Here is a 26,946-nt window from a genome sequence, read left to right on the forward strand (position 1 = left end):
TTACAGCATGATCAATGTTATTGAACAAAAACAAAAACTTACAAACTTGTCTGTCAGAAAATACCCAAAATAATAACAATCTAATTTCTTGTGGAGATGGATTGCTAAGGTAGAGCGCAACACCTACCATCAGCTCCCAACACTTACCACACTCAGAACCCTTGTGGCCAAAGGTGAGTGACACCGACAGCTTTTACAATCAGTCTTCTGTATCATTTGTATTGAGAGGTGTTCATTCCCAGCAAGCCCCCCGGCACTAGGGTGCCCCCGCACCCAAATATGGATTTGTTTTGCCAAAATATGGAGTACTGAGGTCATAATACTGATGTCATAGATGACTGACGTCACAGAAAGCCCTCCAACTTCACTGATAATGGGTCCCGCTCCAATATTTCTATATTTGGAAACATTGACAAACTTTCCCAGCCACAATGACAGGTCAGAACTGATGTCACACTGCCAATATAAAAGTCTTGTTCAGCTTCAAGGCGTTTATGCACAGAGCTTGTTTGGTCTATTTAACAAGAGGAGATAAGAAGGAGAAGTCATAACTTATTCTATTCTTTGAGTTGTTTTAATTTATTTCAAGGTTCACAGAGTAAGCAAGTATTTTTTGCAAGTAAAATTGTCCAAGATGTCTGCAACAAAAGGTGTGGCTATTGGCATTGACCTTGGAACCACCTACTCCTGTGTGGGTGTTTTCCAGCATGGCAAAGTAGAAATCATTGCTAACGACCAGGGAAACAGGACCACCCCCAGCTATGTGGCTTTCACCGACACCGAGAGACTCGTCGGAGACGCAGCCAAGAACCAGGTGGCTATGAACCCGATCAATACTGTGTTTGATGCCAAACGACTGATTGGCAGAAAGTTTGACGACGCAGTGGTGCAATCAGACATGAAGCTCTGGCCCTTTAAGGTGACGAGTGACGGAGGAAAGCCCAAAATCCATGTGGAATACAAGGGGGAGAACAAATCCTTCAACCCAGAGGAGATCTCCTCCATGGTCCTGGTGAAGATGAAAGAGATCGCAGAGGCTTACCTGGGCCACAAGGTAAACAATGCCGTCGTCACAGTCCCAGCATACTTCAACGACTCACAGAGGCAGGCTACGAAGGATGCTGGCATCATTGCAGGGCTGAATATACTGAGAATAATCAACGAGCCGACTGCAGCTGCCATCGCATACGGACTTGACAAAGTCAAGTCAGGAGAACGCAACGTCCTAATCTTTGACCTGGGCGGGGGCACCTTCGATGTATCCATTCTGACGATCGAGGACGGCATCTTTGAAGTCAAGTCTACAGCTGGGGACACTCACCTGGGCGGAGAGGACTTTGACAACCGTGTGGTCAACCACTTTATGGAGGAGTTCAAGAGGAAACACAAGAAGGACATCAGCCAAAACAAGAGGGCTTTGAGGAGGCTGCGCACAGCTTGTGAGAGGGCTAAGAGAACTCTGTCCTCCAGCTCTCAGGCTAGCATTGAGATTGACTCTCTTTCTGAGGGCATTGACTTCTACACTTCCATCACCAGAGCTCGCTTTGAAGAGCTGTGCGCTGACCTTTTCAGGGGCACTTTAGAGCCTGTGGAAAAATCTCTTAGAGATGCCAAAATGGACAAGGGAAACATTCATGACATTGTCCTGGTTGGAGGCTCCACCAGAATCCCCAGAATACAGAAACTCCTGCAGGATTTCTTCAACGGCAGGGAGCTGAACAAGAGCATCAACCCGGATGAGGCGGTGGCTTATGGAGCTGCGGTACAAGCTGCTATTCTGTCAGGCGATACATCAGAAAACGTTAAGGACCTGTTGCTGCTGGATGTGGCACCTCTGTCCCTGGGCATTGAGACAGTTGGTGGAGTTATGACAGCTCTCATTAAACGGAACACCACCATCCCCACTAAACAGACCCAGACCTTCAGCACTAACTGTGACAACCAGCCTGGGGTCCTCATCCAGGTGTATGAAGGAGAGAGAGCCATGACCAAGGACAACAATATGTTGGGCAAGTTTGATCTGGCAGGAATCCCACCCGCTCCCAGAGGGGTTCCTCAGATCGAGGTCACCTTTGACATCGATGCTAACGGCATCTTGAACGTGTCTGCGGCGGATAAAAGCTCCGGCAAAGAGAACAAGATCACCATCACCAACGATAAGGGCCGGCTCAGCAAAGAAGAGATCGAGAGGATGGTGCAGGACGCCGACAAATACAAAGATGAAGACGACCTTCAGAGGGACAAGGTCACTGCCAAGAACTCGCTGGAATCGTACGCCTACAAAATGAAGAGCAGCGTGCAGGGTGACGACATGAAGGGAAAGATCAGTGAAGAGGAGCAGAAACAGGTGGTTGAGCAGTGTGATCAGGCCATCGCCTGGATGGACAACAACCAGTTAGCTGATAAAGAGGAGTACGAGCATCAGCTCAGAGAGCTGGAGAAAGTGTGTGAGCCTGTTATCAGCAAGACATACGCAGGAGGAATACCTTCAGGAATGGCAGCTGATGGAATGCCAGCAGGTGGCTGCAGAGACGAGGCACAAGAGAGCTCCCAAGGACCAACCATTGAAGAGGTTGACTAAAACTAGAACCAGGAGACCTGGTACTGCCAGACCCCTAGCGGTTGAATATCTGAATGGCCGGGCTTCGCATGACGTGTGTCCCTTCTCTGTCCCTTCTATGACGAAAGGGGGACAGACTTTTTTGGCTGGGGCCGGGGGACAAAGTGACATACCATGTATGGACAAAACAGATACAAAGCTTCATGTAAGCCCGACCCCTTGGGTCTGGCAATGAGCCTAAAATGAAGTCATCATGGACTTCACAGTTTTCAAGGTTTAAAAAACAAAAACAGAATACTTGTACACTCACTCAATAATTGATTACTGTATTAAGAGTTGTTTTCCTTATTGTTTTTTTGTTTTGTTGAACGTGAACATTCCCTATATCTTACTATTTTTTTCTCACCTCTAGTCTCTTACTAAATTGGAAGGATGTAAAAAATGTATATATGGAAGTAAGTTTCATTAATTAAAAAAAGGAAAACTAAATAAACCAGCCGTCTACTGGGCAAAGAGACCCATTTTCCAGGCCATACAGTAGTGGAGGATGGCAAAACAATATTAATTGTGACAAAAAAAAGTAAACAAAAAAGTAATATGTACTGTGCCTGGTAAAGGTACTGTGAAAAAAAAAGAAGCTGACTCCAATGGGTCAGGTACTGTATGCCTCTCAAATCCAACCCTACGTCCTCGTTGTGAAAGGTGGAAGCAGGTCATGCGGACTAACAGAGCTCTGGTCAAACTGCTTAAAGGAGCACTTCATGCATTTTCAACCTTCAAAATGTCAAACTACGTACTGATCCGATCCAATAAATTAATATATATATATATATATATATATATATATATATATATGTATATATGTGTGTGTGTATATATATACATGTGTGTGTGTATATATATATATATACATACATACATACATACATATATATACATATACATATACTGGAACTAATCACTGGAACAATAATATTTCTAACACGATCCTCCATTGCAGAGTGATCGCCCGTCGAAAATGGCTCGTTTTCACCGTTTTTCATGGACCTTTTTCTCAAGAAAGAATTTGCAAACACGAGCATTCTCGTTCATGGCACTCGACGCGTGTATTTACAAACACGAGAATTCTCGTGTTTGGCATTCATTGTGTTAAGAAATAGGCTCCTCCCACACATTTTGCAAGCCACTTACTTTGTCACGTCACTCCTGAGATCACTTGTATTTCATTTTGAGAGGATTGATCCTGGCATTTCTTGCATCAAACGGTTACTTTATGCGCATTTGTTGCACCCCCTATGGGTCAAAGTAGAATTGTCGATTTGTTGAGTGCACAATCCTCGACATGTGATTCAAAATTGGGATAGACTGGACGTTAGGGTTTTTTTTAACCTCAAAAAAATATTTAAAATAAATGAAAAAGGTAATTGAAAAATCAGGGTCTCCTCACGTATTAAAAGGACAATATCAGTCACCAGAATCAGGGACGGGTGTTTCCGATTAATCTAACATGTTTTTTTATAGAAAGGGGGCGTGTCTGATAAAATGTATATCAAATGTCTATGTACTGAATCGTGATTCATTCATGGAATGAAGCAGCGAGACATGCAGTGGTGGAAAGTAACTAAGTACATTTACTTAAGTACTGTACTTAAGTAGTAAAATTGAGGTATTTGTACTTTACTTGAGTATTTCCAATTTCCAATACTTTTACTTATACTCCACTACATCTCATAGGCAAATACTGTACTTTTTCTCCACTACAATTATTTGAAAACATTGTGGGATCGCTTTAGCGATCACACTAATGTTATCTTCACTAGTTGTGGGATTGCTTTAGCACACTAATGTTATTGCCACTATTTATTATTCCGCCCGTTTTTGGATTGGTCAAGCTTCACGTGTGACATCACAATATGTAATATAAATAGGTAAGACAGAATTAATAAGGATAGTACTTTCTAGTGTGATACTATGAACATTCTTAGCGATCCCACACTGTTTCTTCAGGAACAGTACTTTCTAGTTGTGGGATCGCTTTAGCGATCACACTAATGTTATTGCCACTATTTATTATTCCGCCCGTTTTCGGATTGGTCAAGCTTCATGTGACATCACAATATGTAATACAAATAGGTAAGACAGAATTAATCAGGAACAGAACTTTCTAGTGTGATACTATCAACATTCTTAGCGATCCCACACTGTTTCTTCAGGAACAGTACTTTCTAGTTATTATTATTATTCCGCCCGTTTTCGGATTGGTCAAGCTTCACGTGACATCACAATATGTAATATAAATAGGTAAGACAGAATTAATCAGGAACGTACTTTCTAGTGTGATACTATCAACATTCTTAGCGATCCCACACTGTTTCTTCAGGAACAGTACTTTCTAGTTATTATTATTCCGCCCGTTTTTGGATTGGTCAAGCTTCACGTGACATCACAATATGTAATATAAATAGGTAAGACAGAATTAATCAGGAAAGTACTTTCTAGTGTGATACTATCAACATTCTTAGCGATCCCACACTGTTTCTTCAGGAACAGTACTGTCTAGTTATTGTCTCCGCCAGGAGACTATGTTTTCACTTTCCGTCCCCGTCCCCCCTCGGCCAAGCTAACATTGGTCAAGCCTCACGTGACACGTGACAATACGTTGAAAGAGTGTGCTCTGATTGGCTAGTGAGACGCATGACGTATAGCGGCCTATAAATAGATGTGTCACTTCGGAGCGCTGCTGTGCGCGTTCCGAAGTGACATCAGTGCCATCAGCCAAGCTAACATTTAGTGGTTACATGTCGCCTTTCCGACTGACGGATAGGACACTTACACAGACAGGACGGATAGGACACTTACACAGACAGGACGGATAGGACACTTACACAGACAGGACGGATAGGACACTTACACAGACAGGACGGATAGGACACTTACACAGACAGGACGGATAGGACACTTACACAGACAGGACGGATAGGACACTTACACAGACAGGGCGGATAGGACACTTACACAGACAGGACGGATAGGACACTTACACAGACAGGACGGATAGGACACTTACACAGACAGGACGGATAGGACACTTATACAGACAGGACGGATAGGACACTTATACAGACAGGACGGATAGGACACTTATACAGACAGGACGGATAGGACACTTATACAGACAGGACGGATAGGACACTTATACAGACAGGACGGATAGGACACTTATACAGACAGTGTGTCATGTTACTATGACACAACATGTTCTATTTTTTGTAAGAATTAGAACATAAGAATTAGAACATTCCCAACATTCCCAACACAAGTCTGCTGGCGGAGACTTGTGCTCCGAGGAGCACATTTTCTAGTATACTAGTGTTCTGGCTTTGAAGCATGTGTCGGAGCTTCAGTGTCAGACTGCCATCACTAGAGAGCACCATATATGGGCATATCGGTGGGATGGCGGTGCAACGTGTGCATATACTGATGACATCAGGGATATCCAGATATGGGCATAAAATGGACAAGGACTGACGAGGGGCATAAAATGGACAAGATACAGAGATATCCATATATGGGCATATTGGTCAGATCTGCAGTGCGGCCTGTCCATATTTCACAATTTCACTTCCACCTGTACGGGGCACCACAAATGCACACTGCCCACCACAACTTCCCACTGCAGCTACATCCAAATATGTCTTGTGTCATGCTGACTATGACAGCATGACAAACCATCTCGCCATGACATTGGAGTCAAAATCATATTTGGCTACCACTATGAGTCTCTCAGATGTCTTTATATGCATATGGATATTCAGTTGTCCAGAACTGCCGATCCAACCAATATGCCCATATACAGTATCTCGGGATCTCCATATATTGACATAAAAGGGACACATACAGTTAGATTAGTTGTTTTTGATTCATCCAACAAATGCTGATGAACAACACTGATTTGCGCATGAGTCTCCTGGGTGCCTCTGATACGCCCATATGGGCACATCGGTCAGACTGGCGGTGCGAGGTAGGTTTGAACTCTATATCCTCCAATAATACCCAGATTTTAATCACATGTTGAGGGTGAAAACATAATCCATGCCTCCAGCCATTCCAGCCTTGCAGAGATAATAACATGGGAGTAAGGAACAATGGAAAATGAATGAGGTTGTCGTAAAATAAACATTGGCTTTCGATCAGTTGATGTACGTTAAGAATCACCATCATCATCATCATCATCATAATGGTACTTTACATTGCCATGGTCACCACTGCATTTGTAATCATCAATCATCGTAACGGTTCTTTATCATTGCCATGATCACTACTACTTTTGTAATCGTCGTCATCATCATCATCGGAACAATCTTTATGATAATCATTGTCATAATCATCTTCTTCTAAACCATATTACATTACATGTGATGAAGATCATGTTGCAGAAAAGCAGATTAAATATCAGAACATACCCACGTTGGTATTGTTATGTGCAAAATGGATTATCAAGTGGCTGGCATTGTCATTGATAATGCTGAGTAAAGCTACGCCCCCCTCAACCCCAGCCGCGCACGGGGCCCAGCGTGGCCGCGTGTATATTGGGGTACTGAAATTGCTGGAGTGAAACTGTGGAAAAGTTAAAAAAAAAAAAAAAAAAAATTGAAAAAAATATATTTTTGATGTTTGAGGGGGACCCCCGCGGACCCCCTGCTGGTCGACGGACCCCCTGTGGAGTGTTGGGACGCGCGGGGACCCCCCTGGAACATGGCGGACCCCTTCGGTGTTTTTTTTTTTCATGAAGGTGGTTGCTTGTTTCTGGCGCTTGTTTTTAGAGAACCTGGCATGCCAACCTGAACTTGGCAACCCGACTGACATCAGTGACGTGTCCTTGGTATTTGTACTTCCGGGTTGCATAATGATGACATGACCCCAGCGCATGCTGGCGGTGGCGTTACACCAGAAATGGTTCCTGGAGAAAATGGTGACCAAAAAATGTTTTTGGAAAAAAAGGAAAAAACCCCCGCATCGGCTGCCTGCTGTTGTGGTGATTAGGTCGTGCGCACGGTAAACGGTACGAAGCTGCCTCCCCTTCCGTTTTGTCCGACATTTGGTGAGTAGAATTAATTATGTTGCGCGGTGGAAAAGGTGTAGTGAGCAATGAGATGTCCCCTACGCGACGCGTAAATTGAGCGCGGCCGCCGTGGCGAGTCAGTTGGCGACATGTGGTCTGGCGGTGCGTTGTTTATTCGATAACAGAGCTGTGGGGTGTCCGCACCGAGTGTGCGGAAGTCGGTCGCCATTTATATAGTTAGATAAGAGTAGTTTTAATGCAACATACTTTTCATACACTTTTTTTCTTTGGCCAAATGTAAAGGTTTTTTTCTTTTTAAAGTAACATTTTTCAAATGATTTGGCTACATTCCACGTGTAACTTATTTTTTTGCCAAAGAGGCTGACTGGTATTTGTATTAGGTCTGTTACAGCATGTGCTGGGGTAAACATTAACTACTTAAATGGCTGCTGCAATAAGAGAAATAGTTTGGGGTGAGATTACTACAGCTTTGGACATGGTTACCAATTAATGCTTAGATTAGAAAGCTCATGACCCAATTGGCTGTCTGCAATGACAAAGTTGCAGGCAATTGTTGAAGCTGATGCCTGACTCTCTGAACTGGAATGAGAACGATAAAGATGGAGAAAGAAAACCTGAGACAGAAGACCGACCAGCTTGAGAATCCCACTGCTTTCACATTCGGAGTGAGTAAGTAAGTAGGTTGTAGGGGCTTATGGTCGGTATCAACCTAGCCCTAGAACACAGGTGTCTATCCCTGTTTCGATGCGTTACGACTCCCGGGAGAAGGATTGCTAAGGTGGAGCACAACACCTACCATTAGCTCCCGGCACTTACCTTATACGACTTAGATACCCCAAGTCGTGATACTGATATGTGGAGTTGGCGGTGCCCAGTATCAAACTCAGAACATTTTTGGCGAGTGAGTGGCACTGATATATTTTACAATCAGTCTTCTGTATCAATTGTATGGAGAGGTGCTCATTCCCAGCAGGCCCCCGCTACTAGGGTGCCCTCGCACCAAAATATGGATTTGTTTTGCCCAAATATGGAGTACTGAGGTCATAATACTGATGTCATAGATGACTGACGTCACAGAAAGGCCTCCAACGTCACTGATAATGGGTACTGCTCCTATATTTCCATATTTGGAAACATTGACAATCTCTCTCAGCCACAATGGCATGTCAGAACTGATGTCACACTGCAAATATAAAAGACTTGTTCACCTAGAAGGCCGTCACACTCTGCACGGAACCTTTTTGGAGTAAACTAGAAGAGAAGTAGGAGTCAAAGCGTATTCTATTCTTTGAGTTTATTTCAAGGTTCACAGAGTAAGCAAGTATTTTTGTAAGTAAAATCATCCAAGATGACTGCAACAAAGGCTATCGGCATTGACCTGGGAACGACCTACTCCTGTGTGGGTGTTTTCCAGCATGGCAAAGTAGAAATCATTGCCAACGACCAGGGGAACAGGACCACCCCCAGCTATGTGGCTTTCACTGACACCGAGAGACTTGTTGGAGACGCAGCCAAGAACCAGGTGGCTATGAACCCGACCAACACCGTGTTTGATGCCAAACGACTGATTGGCAGAAAGTTTGACGATGCTGTAGTGCAATCAGACATGAAGCACTGGCCCTTTAATGTACTGAGTGACGGAGGAAAGCCCAAAATCCAGGTGGAATACAAGGGAGAGAGCAAATCCTTCAACCCAGAGGAGATCTCCTCCATGGTCCTGGTGAAGATGAAAGAGATCGCAGAGGCTTACCTGGGCCACAAGGTAAATAATGCCGTCGTCACAGTCCCAGCATACTTCAACGACTCACAGAGGCAGGCTACAAAGGATGCTGGCATCATTGCAGGGCTGAATATACTGAGAATAATCAACGAGCCGACTGCAGCTGCCATCGCATACGGACTTGACAAAGTCAAGTCAGGGGAACGCAACGTCCTAATCTTTGACCTGGGCGGGGGCACCTTCGATGTATCCATTCTGACGATCGAGGACGGCATCTTTGAAGTCAAGTCTACAGCTGGGGACACTCACCTGGGCGGAGAGGACTTTGACAACCGTGTGGTCAACCACTTTATGGAGGAGTTCAAGAGGAAACACAAGAAGGACATCAGCCAAAACAAGAGGGCTTTGAGGAGGCTGCGCACAGCTTGTGAGAGGGCTAAGAGAACTCTGTCCTCCAGCTCTCAGGCTAGCATTGAGATTGACTCTCTTTCTGAGGGCATTGACTTCTACACTTCCATCACCAGAGCTCGCTTTGAAGAGCTGTGTGCTGACCTCTTCAGGGGCACATTAGAGCCTGTGGAAAAATCCCTTAGAGATGCCAAAATGGACAAGGGAAACATTCATGACATTGTCCTGGTTGGAGGCTCCACCAGAATCCCCAGAATACAGAAACTCCTGCAGGATTTCTTCAACGGCAGGGAGCTGAACAAGAGCATCAACCCGGATGAGGCGGTAGCTTATGGAGCTGCGGTACAAGCTGCTATTCTGTCAGGTGATAAATCAGAAAACGTTAAGGACCTGTTGCTGCTGGATGTGGCACCTCTGTCCCTGGGCATTGAGACAGCTGGAGGAGTTATGACCGCTCTAATTAAACGGAACACCACAATCCCCACTAAACAAACCCAGACCTTCAGCACTTACTCTGACAACCAGCCTGGGGTCCTCATCCAGGTGTATGAAGGAGAGAGAGCCATGACCAAGGACAACAATATGTTGGGCAAGTTTGATCTGGCAGGAATCCCACCCGCTCCCAGAGGGGTTCCTCAGATCGAGGTCACCTTTGACATCGATGCTAACGGCATCTTGAACGTGTCTGCGGCGGATAAAAGCTCCGGCAAAGAGAACAAGATCACCATCACCAACGATAAGGGCCGGCTCAGCAAAGAAGAGATCGAGAGGATGGTGCAGGACGCCGACAAATACAAAGATGAAGACGACCTTCAGAGGGACAAGGTAACTGCCAAGAACTCGCTGGAATCGTACGCCTACAAAATTAAGAGCAGCGTGCAGGGTGACGACATGAAGGGCAAGATCAGTGAAGAGGAGCAGAAACAGGTGGTTGAGCAGTGTGATCAGGCCATCGCCTGGATGGACAACAACCAGTTAGCTGATAAAGAGGAGTACGAGCATCAGCTCAGAGAGCTGGAGAAAGTGTGTGAGCCTGTTATCAGCAAGACATATGCAGGAGGAATGCCTTCAGGAATGCCAGCTGATGGAATGCCAGCCGGTGGCTGCAGAGACGAGGCACAAGAGAGCTCCCAAGGACCAACCATTGAGGAGGTTGACTAAAATGAGCCTAAAATGAAGTCATCATGGACTTCACGGTTTTCAAGGTTTAAAAAACAAAAACAGAATACTTGTACACTCACTCAATAATTGATTATTAAGAGTCGTTGCCCTTATTGTTTTTTTGTTTTGTTGAACGTCAACATTCCCTACATCTTACTATTTTTTCTCACCTCTAGCCTCCTACTAAATTGGGAGGATGTAAAAAAAATGATCTATGGAAGTAAGTTTGATTAATTAGAAAAAAGAAAACTAAACAAACCAGCCGTCTACTGGGCAAAGAGACCCATTTTCCAGGCCATACAGTAGTGGAGGATGGCAAAAAAATATTAATTGTACCAAAAAAAAAGTAATATATGTGGTGTGCCTGGTAAAGGTACTATGAAAAAAAAAGCTGACTCCAATGGGTCAGGTACTGTATGCCTCTCAAAATCCAACCCTACGTCCTCGCTGTGAAAGGTGAAAGCAGGTCTTGCTGACTAACAGGGCTCTGGTCAAACTGCTTAAAGGAGCACTTCATGCATTTTCAACCTTCAAAATGTCAAACTACGTACTGATCCGATCCATTAAAGTATATATAGATTTATATATGTATATATGTATATATATATATATATATGTGTATATGCATATATATATATATATATATATATATATATATGTCCTATATTCAAATCGGCTTAAGGGAGGGCGGGCGCGTGGACCACCTCATCGCGCTTTCACAACCATACCATAACCATATAAGGAGTTCCCAATGCAGCTATGCCCAAATATGGAGTGTTTTGTCTAACTTCAATGTCTTGTCATGTAACAGGCGCAAACAAATCAGTCAGCTCCATATATGGGCACAAGATGGGGCTAAACCAATCTTGACATGACCTGAGTCAAGTTGTCGGATAGGCGGTTGTCTGGACCGCCGTGGTCCAATTGAGCCAATTGATTGTGCAACAGGTGCATGGATATATTTATTTTTTTAGCAGGTCAAGAACGTTAACATTAACACATTCCCTGCCAGGTATTAATTAATTAATTATTATTTCGCTTTTGCCAGGGTTTTTTACCTCATGTAGACGATCCACGGGAGCCTTGATGTGCGTGTGGATGTAAACAAAGCATGTCTGGGGGATAGGGGAGGGTCTGATCTATCCACCAGAGAAGAAAAATTGTAACGTCGGCCATTTTGTCCCAGTCGGCTGTTGTATAACAGTGGAGTGGACGGGAGTGTCACTTTTGGATGATGTCACATCTGTCCATCCCTTCTTTCAGGGTTCCTAGCATAGATATATATAAAGGCTAGATGACTCACCCGCGCGCTGCTGGCCAATGGAGTACGACGTCGCCACATGGCGGCCATCTTGGGACGGTCATTCATAACATTATGTCTATGGTGCATATACTTTGAAATAACCATAGCGTGCTCAATTTTCATCCGATTTTCAAACGGTTTGGTGTTTTGTAAACACCAAAGATGTAGTTATGATATTATTGTATTTTAAAAAAAAAACATGATTATAATTATAAGTATGCAGTATCATAACTACATCTTTGGTGTTTACAAAACACCAAACCGTTTGAAAATCGGATGAAAATTGAGCACGCTATGGTTATTTCAAAGTATATGCACCATAGACATAATGTTATGAGTGACCGTCGCAAGATGGCCGCGGTTGAGCTACGCTTGCGCCGCCCCTTGAGCCATCTAGCCTTTATATATATCTATGGTTCCTAGGATCATTCCTAAGTTGTGTTAGAGTGCCTGCCCTCTTGTGGATTTAAACAAGACCAGGAGACCTGGTTCTGCCAGACCCAGAATAAGTACTTATTGTCTCCGCCAGGAGACTATCTTTTCACTTCACATGACGTGTCAGCCTGTGTATGCCCATGTATGGACGAAAGGGGGACAGACTTTTATGGCTGGGGCCTAAGGGCAAAGGGGGCATGCCCATGTATGGAGAAAACGGGTACAAAGCCTCGTGTAGGCCGACCCCTTGGGGTCAATGGGGACAGACTTTTATAAGCTGGACTTCACATGACTTGTCAGCCTGTTGAGTGACTGTAAGTTCTTCCAGGGGTTAAATGTTAACTCTCGGGTGTTCAGAAGCAGTGTTGGAAAATATATTTACTCAATACTGTACAATTCTGAGGTATTTTTTACTTTTAATTTTCAGTACTTTTACTTCTCCATTACATCTCAGAGGCAAATATTATACTTTCACTCCACTACAATTATTTGAAAACTTTAGTTACTGGTTACTTTGTAGATTTTGATTATTATTACAAAATATACATTAACCGCTTCAGCCCTATATACATTGTGGCCATTTGAAAATAGCTGATCTACAAGCGCACAATGCGTTACAATGCGACACATTAAGAGCTTGTAGATCTGCTATTTTCAAAGGATTTTTTGAAAACTTTACAAAACTATACATTTGGGACATTCTGCTTAATGAGTACTTTCTACCTTTGGTACTTTAAGTACATTTTATACCAATACTTTTGTACTTTTACTCAAGTATTTTTTTTATGCTGGATATTTATTTTGTAACAGATATTTCTACATTGCAGTATTGATACTTTTACTTAAGTAAACCATGTGAGTACTTTTTCCACCACTGTTCAGAAGCAATACAGTTAGTGTGAAAGCAGAATCTGGATGGGGCACTCATAACACAATAATGAGACAGACAAGAATTCAGTTTCCAAAGTATGAGAGAGTTTTAAAGGTATTCATACAGTGAAGCCAACGTACACGTCATCAATGGGACATACAAGCTGACTCAATTGAAGCAATGGCCAGCACAGACTTAAATGCGAACAGCCTTTTTGCATGTAGTTTAAGCGCAAGGGTGCGGGGGGGCGGGTGGGGAGAGAGCCTGGAAACGCAAGCTATGTTAGTGCACTGAGTGTCAGTTGGGGCAAACGCAGACCCCACAACATCATTTACGATTCTGTGCCTATCGGTACATAACTCGGACGGCGCTTAGTCGACTAGCAGACCATCGGCCGGTCGTCGCGGGCACTTGCGCTTGGAGGCGCTCGGGCGCAACTCCTCGCCCTCAAGGTCTGCTGAGTCGGCGCGCCTCCGTCATGGTCCAAAACTATACTTCATCGGCGAAAAAAAAGAGTCCGCGGTTGTTTGAAAAAGTATTGTCCCAAGCGGGAGTCGGACCCAGACTCCCAGTGATATTGGTTTTAGAGTTTAGTGATTAGCGAGGTGCGCCACTGAGGCCGGTGCTGAGATTGGGTATTCGGGCTGTATTTGACGTCCTAACTCTTCTAATGTAGACTCGGAAGGGCGAAGCTTCCAAACTACATGCAAAAAGGCTGTTCGCGACTTAAATAGGCTTCTCCTAGACCCACCCCTTCAGGATGAAGTGTTAACCCAAAACAGCAGCATAGAAAAGGTATTGTTTCATGTTGTTTGATCATTGAAACCTTATGTCTTGCAGGCAAGCCACACCTCTAGGTGCAATGGCTCTGTATAATGAATCAGGCATATGCAAACTAGTAGTCACAGGAACTTGGTCATACTGCGATCTACTATGACAGAAATTATACTAATAATGACTATAAATATATCTTTTAGAGTTTTTTTAAATGGATATTACACATTTTCAATTAGCCTACAATTAGCCCATTCACTTAGCCCATTCACCCGATCACAGTCATTGTTTAGGCCTTATGGATTGCTTGTGATTATGAAAAGACACACACAGAGCTATGGATAAAAGTTCACTTTTCTGGGAAAAAGTGACAAGACATAGCATTTACTGCAGTACGTAGCCTATTGCAGCATGCAGGTGTCACAAACTTAGAATGCATTATTTACATAATATTATTTACATAATATTAACACATCATGTATGCTTCTATGATGTAACTATAACACTTTCCGCCATAGAGTTTCCTCGTAGATGGGGCTCTTGCGCACTGTATGGTTGAGATTACGTTCTGGGGTAACCCCTCAGTACTCAGATTCATCCTCTCACGGGCCAAGCCCAGAGAGCCAGACACTCTAGCTGAGGACAAAATATCTCGCCCCTGCTTCCGTTAGCATGTCTCTACGTAAGGGAAGCAACCATGTGCGGTCGTACAGGAGAAGTGTGATCTCTGACACCCAGTAACCCCATCCTGGGGCCACCAGTATCACCGTCAGCCCCTGGTCCCTCACTCTCATGAGTGTGGGAGCTACAGTATCAGGGACAGTGAGAGGAAAGCATACAATAGAGCTCATGGGCAAATCTTGGGCTAGTGCATCTAGACCCAGAGGCGCCATACCCTTCACTGAGAAGAATAACGGACACTTCGTGTCTTCTAGTGAGGCAAACGGATCCACCTGGGGGCGACCAAAACAATCCCAGATCTGTCCAGCTATCTCCGGGTGTAGAGACCATTCCCCGTAATGGCATACCCCGCTGGATAGCAGGTCCGCCCCTCTGTTCTGGATCCCAACAACATGGGTGGCTCTGATCGACAGTAGGCGCAGATCCAAATAATCAGTCTGTGTGCCAACCCGTGCAGCACACAAGACCGCGTACCCCTTTGTCTGTTGATGTAAGACAGCGTTGTCATGTTGTCTGTTCTGACCAACACTTGACGAGCCCGTAGACACGGGAGGAAATGTTTGAGTGCTACAAATACCACCATTAGCTCCAGATGTGATTTAAGTGGCAAGTTCTCAACTTGTTGTCCCATCAACCCCTGGCAGTCCTGCCGTTGTAGGAGGCACCCCACCCTGTCAGGCTGGCGTCCGTGGTGATTACCTCCCTTGAGGTAACCATCCCCATAGTCACTCCGTCTGAGAGGAATCGCAGATTCCTCCAGTGACTCAGCGCCGTCATACATTCCTCTGTGACCAACACACGACAGTAATGACGGTTGGGAATCCCCTGAGACATCATCCACTGCTTTAAAGGTCTCGTGTGTAGCCTGCCTAATCGTATTCGCGATATGGCTGAGGCCATAAAACCTTACATTCTCATCGACAGTTTGAAAGCGAAATTGTGCTAGGCAGGACAGAAAGGACTGGATCTTTTCTGGTGACAGGCTGACAGTAGCTGGTAGCAGACGATGCTAGAGGTTAGCGCGTAAAAGGTTTCAGAGATAACTTTCTACTTGCTATCTCGTACTAGTATAAAACTGTGTAATGTGATTGCTTACGGTATAAGGTAATTTGTCTAACACCTAGGTCGACAGCCTTTCGCAGCCCAAGATGCGATCCTGTCCTTGTGAAACTTTCTCAGCTAGTTCAACTCTGTAGGTGACTGAGAGATGGTTCTTCGATCTACAAGAAGAGAAACGAATTGAAGGAACTACCACGTCCCTGACAGTACCAGGGAGGGCAGGACCTCCTGTCCGGAGGCGATCAGAGTCCAGCCAATAGAATTGTCTGGAAGTTTGCACCCCAGCCTGCAAACTCTTGAAGTCAGCAGGCCCCTGCTACTAGCCGCCCTCACACCAAAATATGGATTTGTTTCGCCCAAATATGGGGCACCTAGGTCATAATACTGATGTCATAGATGACTGACGTCACAGAAAGGCCTCCAACGTCACTGATAATGGGTACGGCTCTAATAATCCATATTTGGAAACATTGACAATCTTTCTCAGCCACAATGGCATGTCAGAACTGATGTCACAGTGCCAATATAAAATCCTTGTTCACCTTCAAGGCCTTGCACTCTGCAAAGAACCTTTTTGGAGTAAGCAAGAGAAGTAGAAGTGAAAGCATTCTTTGAGTTTATTTCAAGGTTCACAGAGTAAGCAAGTATTTCTGTAAGTAAATCATCCAAGATGACTGCAACAAAGGCTATCGGCATTGACCTGGGAACGACCTACTCCTGTGTGGGTGTTTTCCAGCATGGCAAAGTAGAAATCATTGCCAACGACCAGGGAAACAGGACCACCCCCAGCTATGTGGCTTTCACCGACACCGAGAGACTTGTTGGAGACGCAGCCAAGAACCAGGTGGCTATGAACCCGACCAACACCGTGTTTGATGCCAAACGACTGATTGGCAGAAAGTTTGACGACGCTGTAGTGCAATCAGACATGAAGCACTGGCCCTTTAATGTACTGAGTGACGGAGGAAAGCCCAAAATCCAGGTGGAATACAAGGGAGAGAGCAAATCTTTCAATCCAGAGGAGATCTCGTCCATGGTCCTGGTGAAGATGAAAGAGATCGCAGAGGCTTACCTGGGCCACAAGGTAAATAATGCCGTCGTCACAGTCCCAGCATACTTCAACGACTCACAGAGGCAGGCTACAAAGGATGCTGGCATCATTGCAGGGCTGAATATACTGAGAATAATCAACGAGCCGACTGCAGCTGCCATCGCATATGGACTTGACAAAGTCAAGTCAGGGGAACGCAATGTCCTAATCTTTGACCTGGGCGGGGGCACCTTCGATGTATCTATTCTGACGATCGAGGACGGCATCTTTGAAGTGAAGTCTACAGCTGGGGACACTCACCTGGGCGGAGAGGACTTTGACAACCGTGTGGTCAACCACTTTATGGAGGAGTTCAAGAGGAAACACAAGAAGGACATCAGCCAAAACAAGAGGGCTTTGAGGAGGCTGCGCACAGCTTGTGAGAGGGCTAAGAGAACTCTGTCCTCCAGCTCTCAGGCTAGCATTGAGATTGACTCTCTTTCTGAGGGCATTGACTTCTACACTTCCATCACCAGAGCTCGCTTTGAAGAGCTGTGCGCTGACCTTTTCAGGGGCACTTTAGAGCCTGTGGAAAAATCCCTTAGAGATGCTAAAATGGACAAGGGAAACATTCATGACATTGTCCTGGTTGGAGGCTCCACCAGAATCCCCAGAATACAGAAACTCCTGCAAGATTTCTTCAACGGCAGGGAGCTGAACAAGAGCATCAACCCGGATGAGGCGGTAGCTTATGGAGCTGCGGTACAAGCTGCTATTCTGTCAGGTGATAAATCAGAAAACGTTAAGGACCTGTTGCTGCTGGATGTGGCACCTCTGTCCCTGGGCATTGAGACAGCTGGAGGAGTTATGACAGCTCTCATTAAACGGAACACCACCATCCCCACTAAACAAACCCAGACCTTCAGCACTTACTCTGACAACCAGCCTGGGGTCCTCATCCAGGTGTATGAAGGAGAGAGAGCCATGACCAAGGACAACAATATGTTGGGCAAGTTTGATCTGGCAGGAATCCCACCCGCTCCCAGAGGGGTTCCTCAGATCGAGGTCACCTTTGACATCGACGCTAACGGCATCTTGAACGTGTCTGCGGCGGATAAAAGCTCCGGCAAAGAGAACAAGATCACCATCACCAACGATAAGGGCCGGCTCAGCAAAGAAGAGATCGAGAGGATGGTGCAGGACGCCGACAAATACAAAGATGAAGACGACCTTCAGAGGGACAAGGTCACCGCCAAGAACTCGCTGGAATCGTACGCCTACAAAATGAAGAGCAGCGTGCAGGGTGACGACATGAAGGGCAAGATCAGTGAAGAGGAGCAGAAACAGGTGGTTGAGCAGTGTGATCAGGCAATCGCCTGGATGGACAACAACCAGTTAGCTGATAAAGAGGAGTACGAGCATCAGCTCAGAGAGCTGGAGAAAGTGTGTGAGCCTGTTATCAGCAAGACATATGCAGGAGGAATGCCTTCAGGAATGCCAGCTGATGGAATGCCAGCCGGTGGCTGCAGAGACGAGGCACAAGAGAGCTCCCAAGGACCAACCATTGAGGAGGTTGACTAAAATTGGATTAATTAAAGCAATAAAAGAGTAAAAAGAAAACAAAATAAACCAGTTTTCTACTGGGAAAAGAGACCCATTCTCCAGGTCAAACAGTAGTGGGGGAGTTAAAAAAAGATTATAAAAGGAAAAAAAAGTACCGTTATTTTTTTCAGGAACAGTACATAATGTTCTGTGCCTGGCAAAGGTAATGGTACTATGGGGGAAAAAAGAAAAACGAATACAAATAAAAAATCACACCCTCTGTGAAGGTAGCGGCGCCTTTGATACATTTTGTCATCGATATGTGTTTATAATGTGTTTATAGCCACGTGTCATGTGAAGCTTGACCAATCACTTTGTTGACGCACCTGACCAATCAGAACGTTGACGGACCTGACCAATCAGAACGTTGACGGACCTGACCAATCAGAACGTTGATGGACCTGACCAATCAGAACGTTGACGGACACGGACAAAGTCAGGTATAGAGCAGGATCCGCTCTATACCTAAAGGCATAGAGCGGCTAGCGCCGCTAAAAATACAAAAATACAAATCTGACTCCAATCTGAAATACAAATACAAATCTATGGTATACTGTATATACCTCTCAAATCCAACCCTACGTCCTTGCTATGAGAGGTGGAAGCAGGTCATACAGACTAACAGGGCCCTGGTCAAATTGCTTAAAGGAGCTTAAAGGAGCACTTCATTACGAACTTATCCAATATGCCTTAAATGTTAAGAACACAATGAGGGGCCTTTAAACAACACAGAGCCAAAAGCAATTTCACTTCCACCTTTAGGGGGCACCACACATGCTGCAAAACACAATCTTGCAGAAACATCTTTTTTTTTCACCAAATTAGGAACAAAGACTCTTGTGTCATGTGACAATGACTGTCAAACAAGGTTTTCATACCCCGTATCGTTTGCCTGTAAATGCAATCACCAAACTGTGGCTGGGCCTAATCCTAAATAGGTCGTCGGGCCGGCCCTCACTATGACACAGAGATAACCATATAGAATTCATAATAACTCAGACATAACCATACTAGAGTACCCACTGCAGCTACACCCAAATATGGCGTGTGTCATGCTGGCTGTGACATTATGACAAACCGTGTCGTCATGACATCAGACTAAAACAAATCATATAAAGATCCATATGAATTTGGGCACTACTGAGAGTCGGCCAGATGTCCATATAAAGGCATATATGTTGTTTTATTTATTCTTACAGAACAAAATTCATATATTCTATTATTCAATTAATTCACAAAAAAATAACAATAATAATAAATAAAAAAACCATCAAACAACATTGACATATTTCTTCCATTCATTAGGCCTACTGTTAAACATCTAGACGGTGCCAAGGTGTTTCTTTTCTTTTTACCTTATCCAGAGTACGAGCCAGAATACATACTGTACATAATCCACCAAAATAATTCATATTTTTCCTTCTCAGTTGTCTCTTTGAATATACCATACCTGCATGATTTATTTATTTCAATATTGTGATAAATGACCCTCCCCGTCTGGCTTTCCTCCCCTAAACATGGGCCAATTGTGTTCGTATAGATAGATAGACGCTCGACAAAGCCGGATGCAGCACGGTTGATTTGAAGTAAAAGGTGTGAAAATTTCTATTTCCACATAATATTGATTGACGAGGCAATAATCTGAACAGTACTGTATTGAGCTTTCTAGTAATATCATGGGCCAAGTGAAACATCTTGCTCCAATTAGTATACTGTAAGACATGCAGGCAAATGTATACATTTCTGGTATGACGTTGCAAGGCTAAAAAATAACTGTAAAGGCCCCCCAACAATTCAAAAAGGCCCCAAAAAGACCTCAAGGGCCCCAATTCTTTTTCATTTAGCCCACTGCTGAATAACTGACATAATACTGCCTGTATGTCTGTTTGTACAGTATGTATGTACCGGATGTGTGTCCCAACACACGGTACGTAGACCACAAAAGGTACGCAGAGGTTGTAGACTGATCACAGCGAACTACACATCTCAGCTGACACTGCTACACCAATTACAGTCCCCACAAAAGTAGACTGTAGGGTGGTTGATGGCTAATTTAAGCAGTCACACTGGACCTGAGTTAAACTAATTGGACTCTGAGCTGGGTATGATGACACCTGTTGTGCATTGAGCAATGCACAGCAGGATAAATCAGCCATCCCCCCACACACAATCAGTTAGAGCTTCTGTCATGACTGGGTTTTTTATCTGCTTCTCTGGATCTTACATATATTTTTGGTATCTGCTTGTCTGGATCTTATTTCTGTGTGGTGACAACTACTACTGATTACTACCTAAGGACATGATCACACTGAGACGCGTCGCTACAGGGAACAGGAGTGCATTCGTTCACTAAGCTGTTGGTAAATAGTGTGTAGATAAGGTGACTAAAGGGGTGTGTATTTTTCTAAGCACAATCTCACAATCTCAATCTCACAATTCACGAAACGGGGTGTAAATCTCTGATATATGCGGATCACAGATGTTCCTCATTTTTGTCTGAAAGTCACGAGCCCATTTAACACCATGAAAGGCAACCGAAAACGGTAACAGTCTTCCACGCCGACATCTCGCCACTCCGACTAGTGGCTTCCGCGTGCGGTTAGGGTTAGGGTGAGGGTTAGGTATAGGGTTCGTTAACGTCGGAAAGGCGACATGTCGGAAAGCCGCCATGTAACCCCGAAAACATCTAACGTCAGATGAAAAACGTCATCACGCTTCAAAATGGACAGATCTACAAGCTTACAACACGGTGGTACGCACCCACTTGACAACTTGTACATCAGCGCAAGCGAGCTGCGAGTCCCTCACGTGATGGACCCGCTGAATGTTTATAAAGTAAATAGCTATACTCTCACATGTAATGAGAATAACAAGTTAGTTTACAAAGATGGAATATATCCACTGTCCTACATCGGAATTGGAGATTTCATCCATACTGTATCCTCATCAGATGGTAAGACTGCGTTTATATGTGATGTAGTCAATATTATAAATTAATAGCGTTGGAGTTATAATTCAGCTCCAAATGCATCAACTGAAAAGAAATACAAATCGGTTGAATTTGCATCATATCTAAATGCATATAAGCAATAGATCGTTTGACATATATTTTCTTTCTTTTTTTTTATGTGTTTGACAAATGTTACACACATAAATATTTTCTTTGAGGTTTGCACTATTGTAATTGATTTAGCATGAAGAATAAGGCATTCTAATGGCATACCCAAGCTTTGGTCCCGTGCAAGTCTGCCTCCGAGCAGACGTGAGAAAGAGCGGACGCCCGTGAACATTCGAGGACAAAAAAAGATTCACATACAGTAGGTTTCTGGTGCTCATGGGCATTTTAATGCACAGGCTTTCATGGGCTGAAGCCCAGGGGCCGTCACTGATCAGGGGCCTCGATTGGCCAGCCCAGAAAAAAGAAAAGAGACTAACTAACCCCTGATGTTGAATGACTCACTCACTTGAAATACTGATTTTAGTTGAATTGGTTGTCTGGTTGGATTTATTGTCTCCGCCAGGCCGAAAGGCATGGCGAGAGACTATGTTTTACCCCCTGTGTGTGTGTGTGTGTGTGTGTGTGTGTGTGTCCGTGTGTCATTCTGTCATTTTGTGTACGGCTAATCTCTGGCACCGTTTGCTTGATCGCAGGAAAACTGTGCACACACACTCCCTGGATACCAGAGCAGAACCTCTGCTCCAAATTTTTCACATGGGCCTTTTATAGCGCCACCAGGAGGCGGACTTATGTAAAATACATTTTTTGATATTAAGCCTTCAGATTTTATCCAAATTTCACGCAAATCAGTACACATGATCTCTATAGTCATGTGATCAAGACAGATCTGTTTGATTTTTCATATTCCATCCTGATTGGCTAACATTGACATGTAATGTTTGCAGGAGTGGCCCGTTTTGAACAAAATGCCGCAAATCATGAACGCAGCGTCCGATTGCGGTGAAACTTTGAATGCACATTTGCACTACGTTGAGGAACAAATGCCACCCTTTTAACATTGGCCTATTATAGCGCCACCAGCAGGTCAAATTTAGCAAAACACATTTTTAGAACAAAATGCCTCATATCATGCATGCAGTGTCCGATTGCCGTGCACGGCCTAGGAATAAATGGCACCCTTTTCACATTGGCCTATTATTGCGCCACCAGGAGGCCAACATAACCTACCTGACCTGGCGGAGACCTGTGCTCCGAGGAGCACTTTTTCTAGTTGCATCTGATTCATTAATGTGTCCATTCATTTATTAACACAATGCAAAAAAACATGCATACTGGTAGTTTGGTGAGATTCATGCATGTGTTAATTAGCAAAGTCAAATGTCATTTGATGGCCACACTTGCCGCACACTCGGGTCGAGAACAATTCAGGGTTGAGAAGAAGAAGGCAGCATCACTGTACAAAATGTTTTTTATTTGTTCTCTTGTCCTGAATAAAATTGGCATCTACAGCCACAAGTGTGCGGTGACGCTTTCATGTTTTTAGTCTCTTTACCGTTAATCTCTCAAGAACAGATTCTGCACTGCGTTGGAATCTGTCCTGAAGGTTCGTCATAATGTGTGCACACTGTGTGGGAGTGGGCGTGCCTTCAGATCAGGAAGCAGGCCGCGCTTTACCCAATCAAATGTAGTGGGCGGGATTCACGTGTCCGTCGTCCTTCCCTACTCGAAACTAGCCTAAACTAATTTAACAATAGCGTCCGCGGAGCAGACAAAACCACGGAAAGATATTCACATTTGAACTTACTCTTTCATCATAGAAACAAGTGGGCTTATAACCAAAACGATCCATGTTCTCTGGGAGAAGTGGTGTTAGTGTTCCGTGTAGAAATGTTATCTAGTCGGAATGAAAACGCAAGCTCACCACCGGAAGTGGAGCGGTGAAGGCAGACTTAAACCCCGTTTCCTTGCGCACATGTGCTGCGTCGGCATTGTCCCAGAGTCACACTGAGGAGGCACGAACAGCAGAGGTCGCTGTTTTTCCTTTTCAGTGTGTCTCTGGGTTCCGAGATTGCTTTACCGTTGGCCGGCACCTCTTGATTTTGATTGTCGAAGTTTTGTAAGAAAATGTCTCACACCTACTATGACAGGTGCGTAGGAGAAAAGCAGCCAAAGTGGAGAAAATGAGAGTCCAGCAACACGGCAGTTGTATGGGCTGGAAAATTTGAAAAGGATGGAGGAAAAGGAGGAGAGTGACAAATAGGAAGAGGAGGATGACAAGTCAGAAATACAAGAGGCATATTGCAGTAGCTTACAAGAGGGCAGAATTCATGAATTATGTATATCATACTAAGTAGGTCAAAATGTTTTATTATTCCCATATACAGTATATTTGTGTCACTTTAGATGGCAGTGGCACACCCAGATAGATGTCTAAAGAAATCATATAATCCTGTTTTATATTTGGTCAACTAAGTATATAGGGTTTAAAGGGCAAGACCACTTTGGTAGAGGTTTGGGTTGTATAGTTACCTCGCCATGAAGTAACTCCAAAGGTGGACAAGAAATTAAAAAAAATTGCTCCATTGATTAGAAATTGATCATTCAAAATATGCTCCCCATTGACTTACATTGTACACTAAAACAGCTCTCAAAGTCGCTATTTTAGCATGTAAAAGAACGTAAACAAAGTTGATTCAGACAATATAGAACATCATCAAACCCAGTACTGTTTGTTTTTTTGAAAAAAATGTTAACTTCCTGTTGATTTTGCTATTTTTATTAGAAAGAAAACCCGGACTGGATTTGGGGATCCGGATCCGGATCTTCAAATAGTAAAATCAGCAGGAAGTTGACATTTTTATTAAAAAAATAAACAGTACTGGGTTTGTTGATGTTCTGTATTGTCTGAATCCGCTTAGTTTGTGTTCGTTTACGGGCTAAAAGAGTGACTTTGAGAGCTGTTTCAGTGTACAATGTAAGTCAATGAGGAGCATATTTTGAATTACAAATTTCTAATTAATGGAGCAATTATTTTTCATTTCTTGTCCACCTTTGGAGTTACATCATGGCAAGGAAACTACACAACCCAAACCTCTACCAAAGTGGTCTTGCCCTTTAAGGTTGAGTGAGAAAATAGCAGCCAGGAGAATGAGACTAGCAGGACACTGCTAAAGGCATCAAGAGCTGCCAGCCAGCAAATTGGTGCTGTGGGAACCAACACACGGGCATCGATCACGAGGACGTCCCACACTAACATACGTGGATGTACTCAGGAATGATGCAGGAGCACAAAGTACTAACGAACTAGCCAGATGTATGGAAAACCGGGATGACTGGAAGCGACGATGGAGGGCTCGTCTAAGGACGACCTAGAGAGAAGTAGTTAAAGACAGGTGACAGGTCACACAGACATGTATGCACGGACAGATAAAAAAAAGACTGCTACACAGACCTCCTAGGCAGATGTCTAGACATAGACGGACCCAAAGCGAACCCTGAGCAGACATCTGCCTAAGAGTGCCAGGCAGCAGTCAATTGTGGATGTCTCTCCATGTAGTTGTATTATATATTATTTATATCATATTTGCCGATTATGAAATGGGCTCATGAACTGGGCTGGCTTTGAGAAATCCTTCTCATAGGACCAGTGCCAGGCATATTAAGTGTATTTGTTATTTCCTGCCAAGATCATCTTCTTTTGGCAATCTGTCTGAGGTGCAGTAGATAACATTTTGTTGTTTGACAACTCTGCACCTCTTGCACAAAGACATCTGTTTTCTCAAGGGAGAAATTACATTTCTGAAGCATTTCTTCCATGACACTATAAAGACTACAAAAGGGCAATCCACAGAGTGCATATCTCTGCCAGGCTGAGTTGCAGGATTGTGAAAGTCGTGGGTTGTAGCCGTCGGGACATGAGGCCTTGTGTTCCCCCCTATGGGTCTAAGTGAAATCATGTTTGCTCTGTGGTTGTTTAGAGTCCCCTCAATATGTGATTTAAATTTGGGGTTGATTGGACAAATGGTAAATGACAACATGATTCTTTGTTGTAAAATCGGCCCCTCCCGCAAACTTTGGAATGCAATCATAGCCAATTGGAATGGAATATAGGAAGAAAAAAATCACACCCAGTGTGAAGTGGGTGGTGTGGTCACAGTGGTCATCACAGTGATGGAAGTGATTCACTTAAAAAAAACATAGTGTTTTTTTTACGTCCATACTGCTATTCATAGGGCTGCACATGTGTCATGTGTTTCGCTAGCCAATCACAGTCCTGAATTTGCAAAGTCAGCCAATCACATTACAGCTAGTGGTGAATGCACTAGCTGTAATGTGATTGGCTGACTTTGCAAAAGTATAGATTTGCATTGACTGTGGAAGGGTTAGCGTTGTAGACTATTGGCCAATCACGGTGCAGGATTGGTCAGTGTCCAAACCTCACTTATAGGGGGCGGTAAAAAATACCCTGAAGGATACTGTTCACATGACTCCAGAGATAATGTTTGAGTGTTTTGACCCAACATTGCCTCCTCACTAGTGGGGCTAAAAATAAGGGATGCTTTAAGATTACTACTAGTGCCAGCATATAGTATTTTTACTGAAGATTTAAAACAAATTGAAAACAACAGCAAAAGCTCTAACCCTTGAAAGTGTGAGAACTACTGATTTCGAAGGTATTTGTAGAATCGGCCTCAGGTTTTAATGGGTTAATACAAAATAGAAAATAGTTCAAGCTCAAAAAGTGTTGCATCCATGACCTGTTGTGAGCTTGTAGATTGGGTAGTTTCAGTTAGCGACACCTTTGTACAACAAAGTATAAATTGGGCTTTAGAGCCCTACAGCAATATACACTGCTCCACTCAGCACCTCAACTTTTACTGTTCAGAGGGAATGTCATTATGCCAGGAAAGTTATTCCAAACCATCGTTTGAAAAAGCAAATTTGCTGCAGCAGAGGTATCCTCATGCTGAGAAAGCTGCATGGGAAACACTATTATACAGTATGATCATGTATGGCAGCTACTCATGTAATTCAGTTGTCAAACACAAAGCAATAGTTTGTGACAAAATGAGAATGTTTACTGAGAAAAGTCGACTTCTTTAAATGTCTTGCTGTCCTGCAGTTCAGCCAACCATTCCTTTCAAAGTTTCAAAGGTTTTCTCCAGAGTATAAAACATAAAAAGCAGTCTAAAACAAAAAGTCAGATTTTGCAGTGGCAAGGGAATAAATAACGATGTGCCACGGTATGAGTGCACAAGAGATCAAGTCAGAATGTATAATGAATTCAAACTGACAAGACA

General features: G+C 43.9%; 3 protein-coding genes across 3 annotated transcripts; all 3 read left to right on the plus strand.

Annotated features, from left to right (window-relative positions):
* Nucleotides 1-634: 634 nt before the first annotated feature.
* Nucleotides 635-2,581, plus strand: LOC311046349 (heat shock 70 kDa protein 1-like; the record flags this gene model as incomplete). The annotated part of the gene is made up of 1 exon (XM_084058594.1): nt 635-2,581. One exon carries the CDS (start codon nt 635-637, stop codon nt 2,579-2,581), a length of 1,947 nt encoding a protein of 648 aa, XP_083914720.1.
* Nucleotides 2,582-9,012: 6,431 nt separating this feature from the next.
* Nucleotides 9,013-10,932, plus strand: LOC311040808 (heat shock 70 kDa protein-like; the record flags this gene model as incomplete). The annotated part of the gene is made up of 1 exon (XM_084051163.1): nt 9,013-10,932. Exon 1 carries the CDS (start codon nt 9,172-9,174, stop codon nt 10,930-10,932), a length of 1,761 nt encoding a protein of 586 aa, XP_083907289.1. The 5' UTR covers nt 9,013-9,171.
* Nucleotides 10,933-16,746: 5,814 nt separating this feature from the next.
* Nucleotides 16,747-18,666, plus strand: LOC311042105 (heat shock 70 kDa protein-like; the record flags this gene model as incomplete). Its single annotated transcript, XM_084052658.1, has 1 exon — nt 16,747-18,666. Exon 1 carries the CDS (start codon nt 16,906-16,908, stop codon nt 18,664-18,666), a length of 1,761 nt encoding a protein of 586 aa, XP_083908784.1. The 5' UTR covers nt 16,747-16,905.
* Nucleotides 18,667-26,946: the final 8,280 nt, after the last annotated feature.

The sequence above is a fragment of the Gymnoscopelus microlampas genome, assembly GCF_963454915.1.
Source record: "Gymnoscopelus microlampas genome assembly, chromosome: 1".
Taxonomy (NCBI): domain Eukaryota; kingdom Metazoa; phylum Chordata; class Actinopteri; order Myctophiformes; family Myctophidae; genus Gymnoscopelus; species Gymnoscopelus microlampas.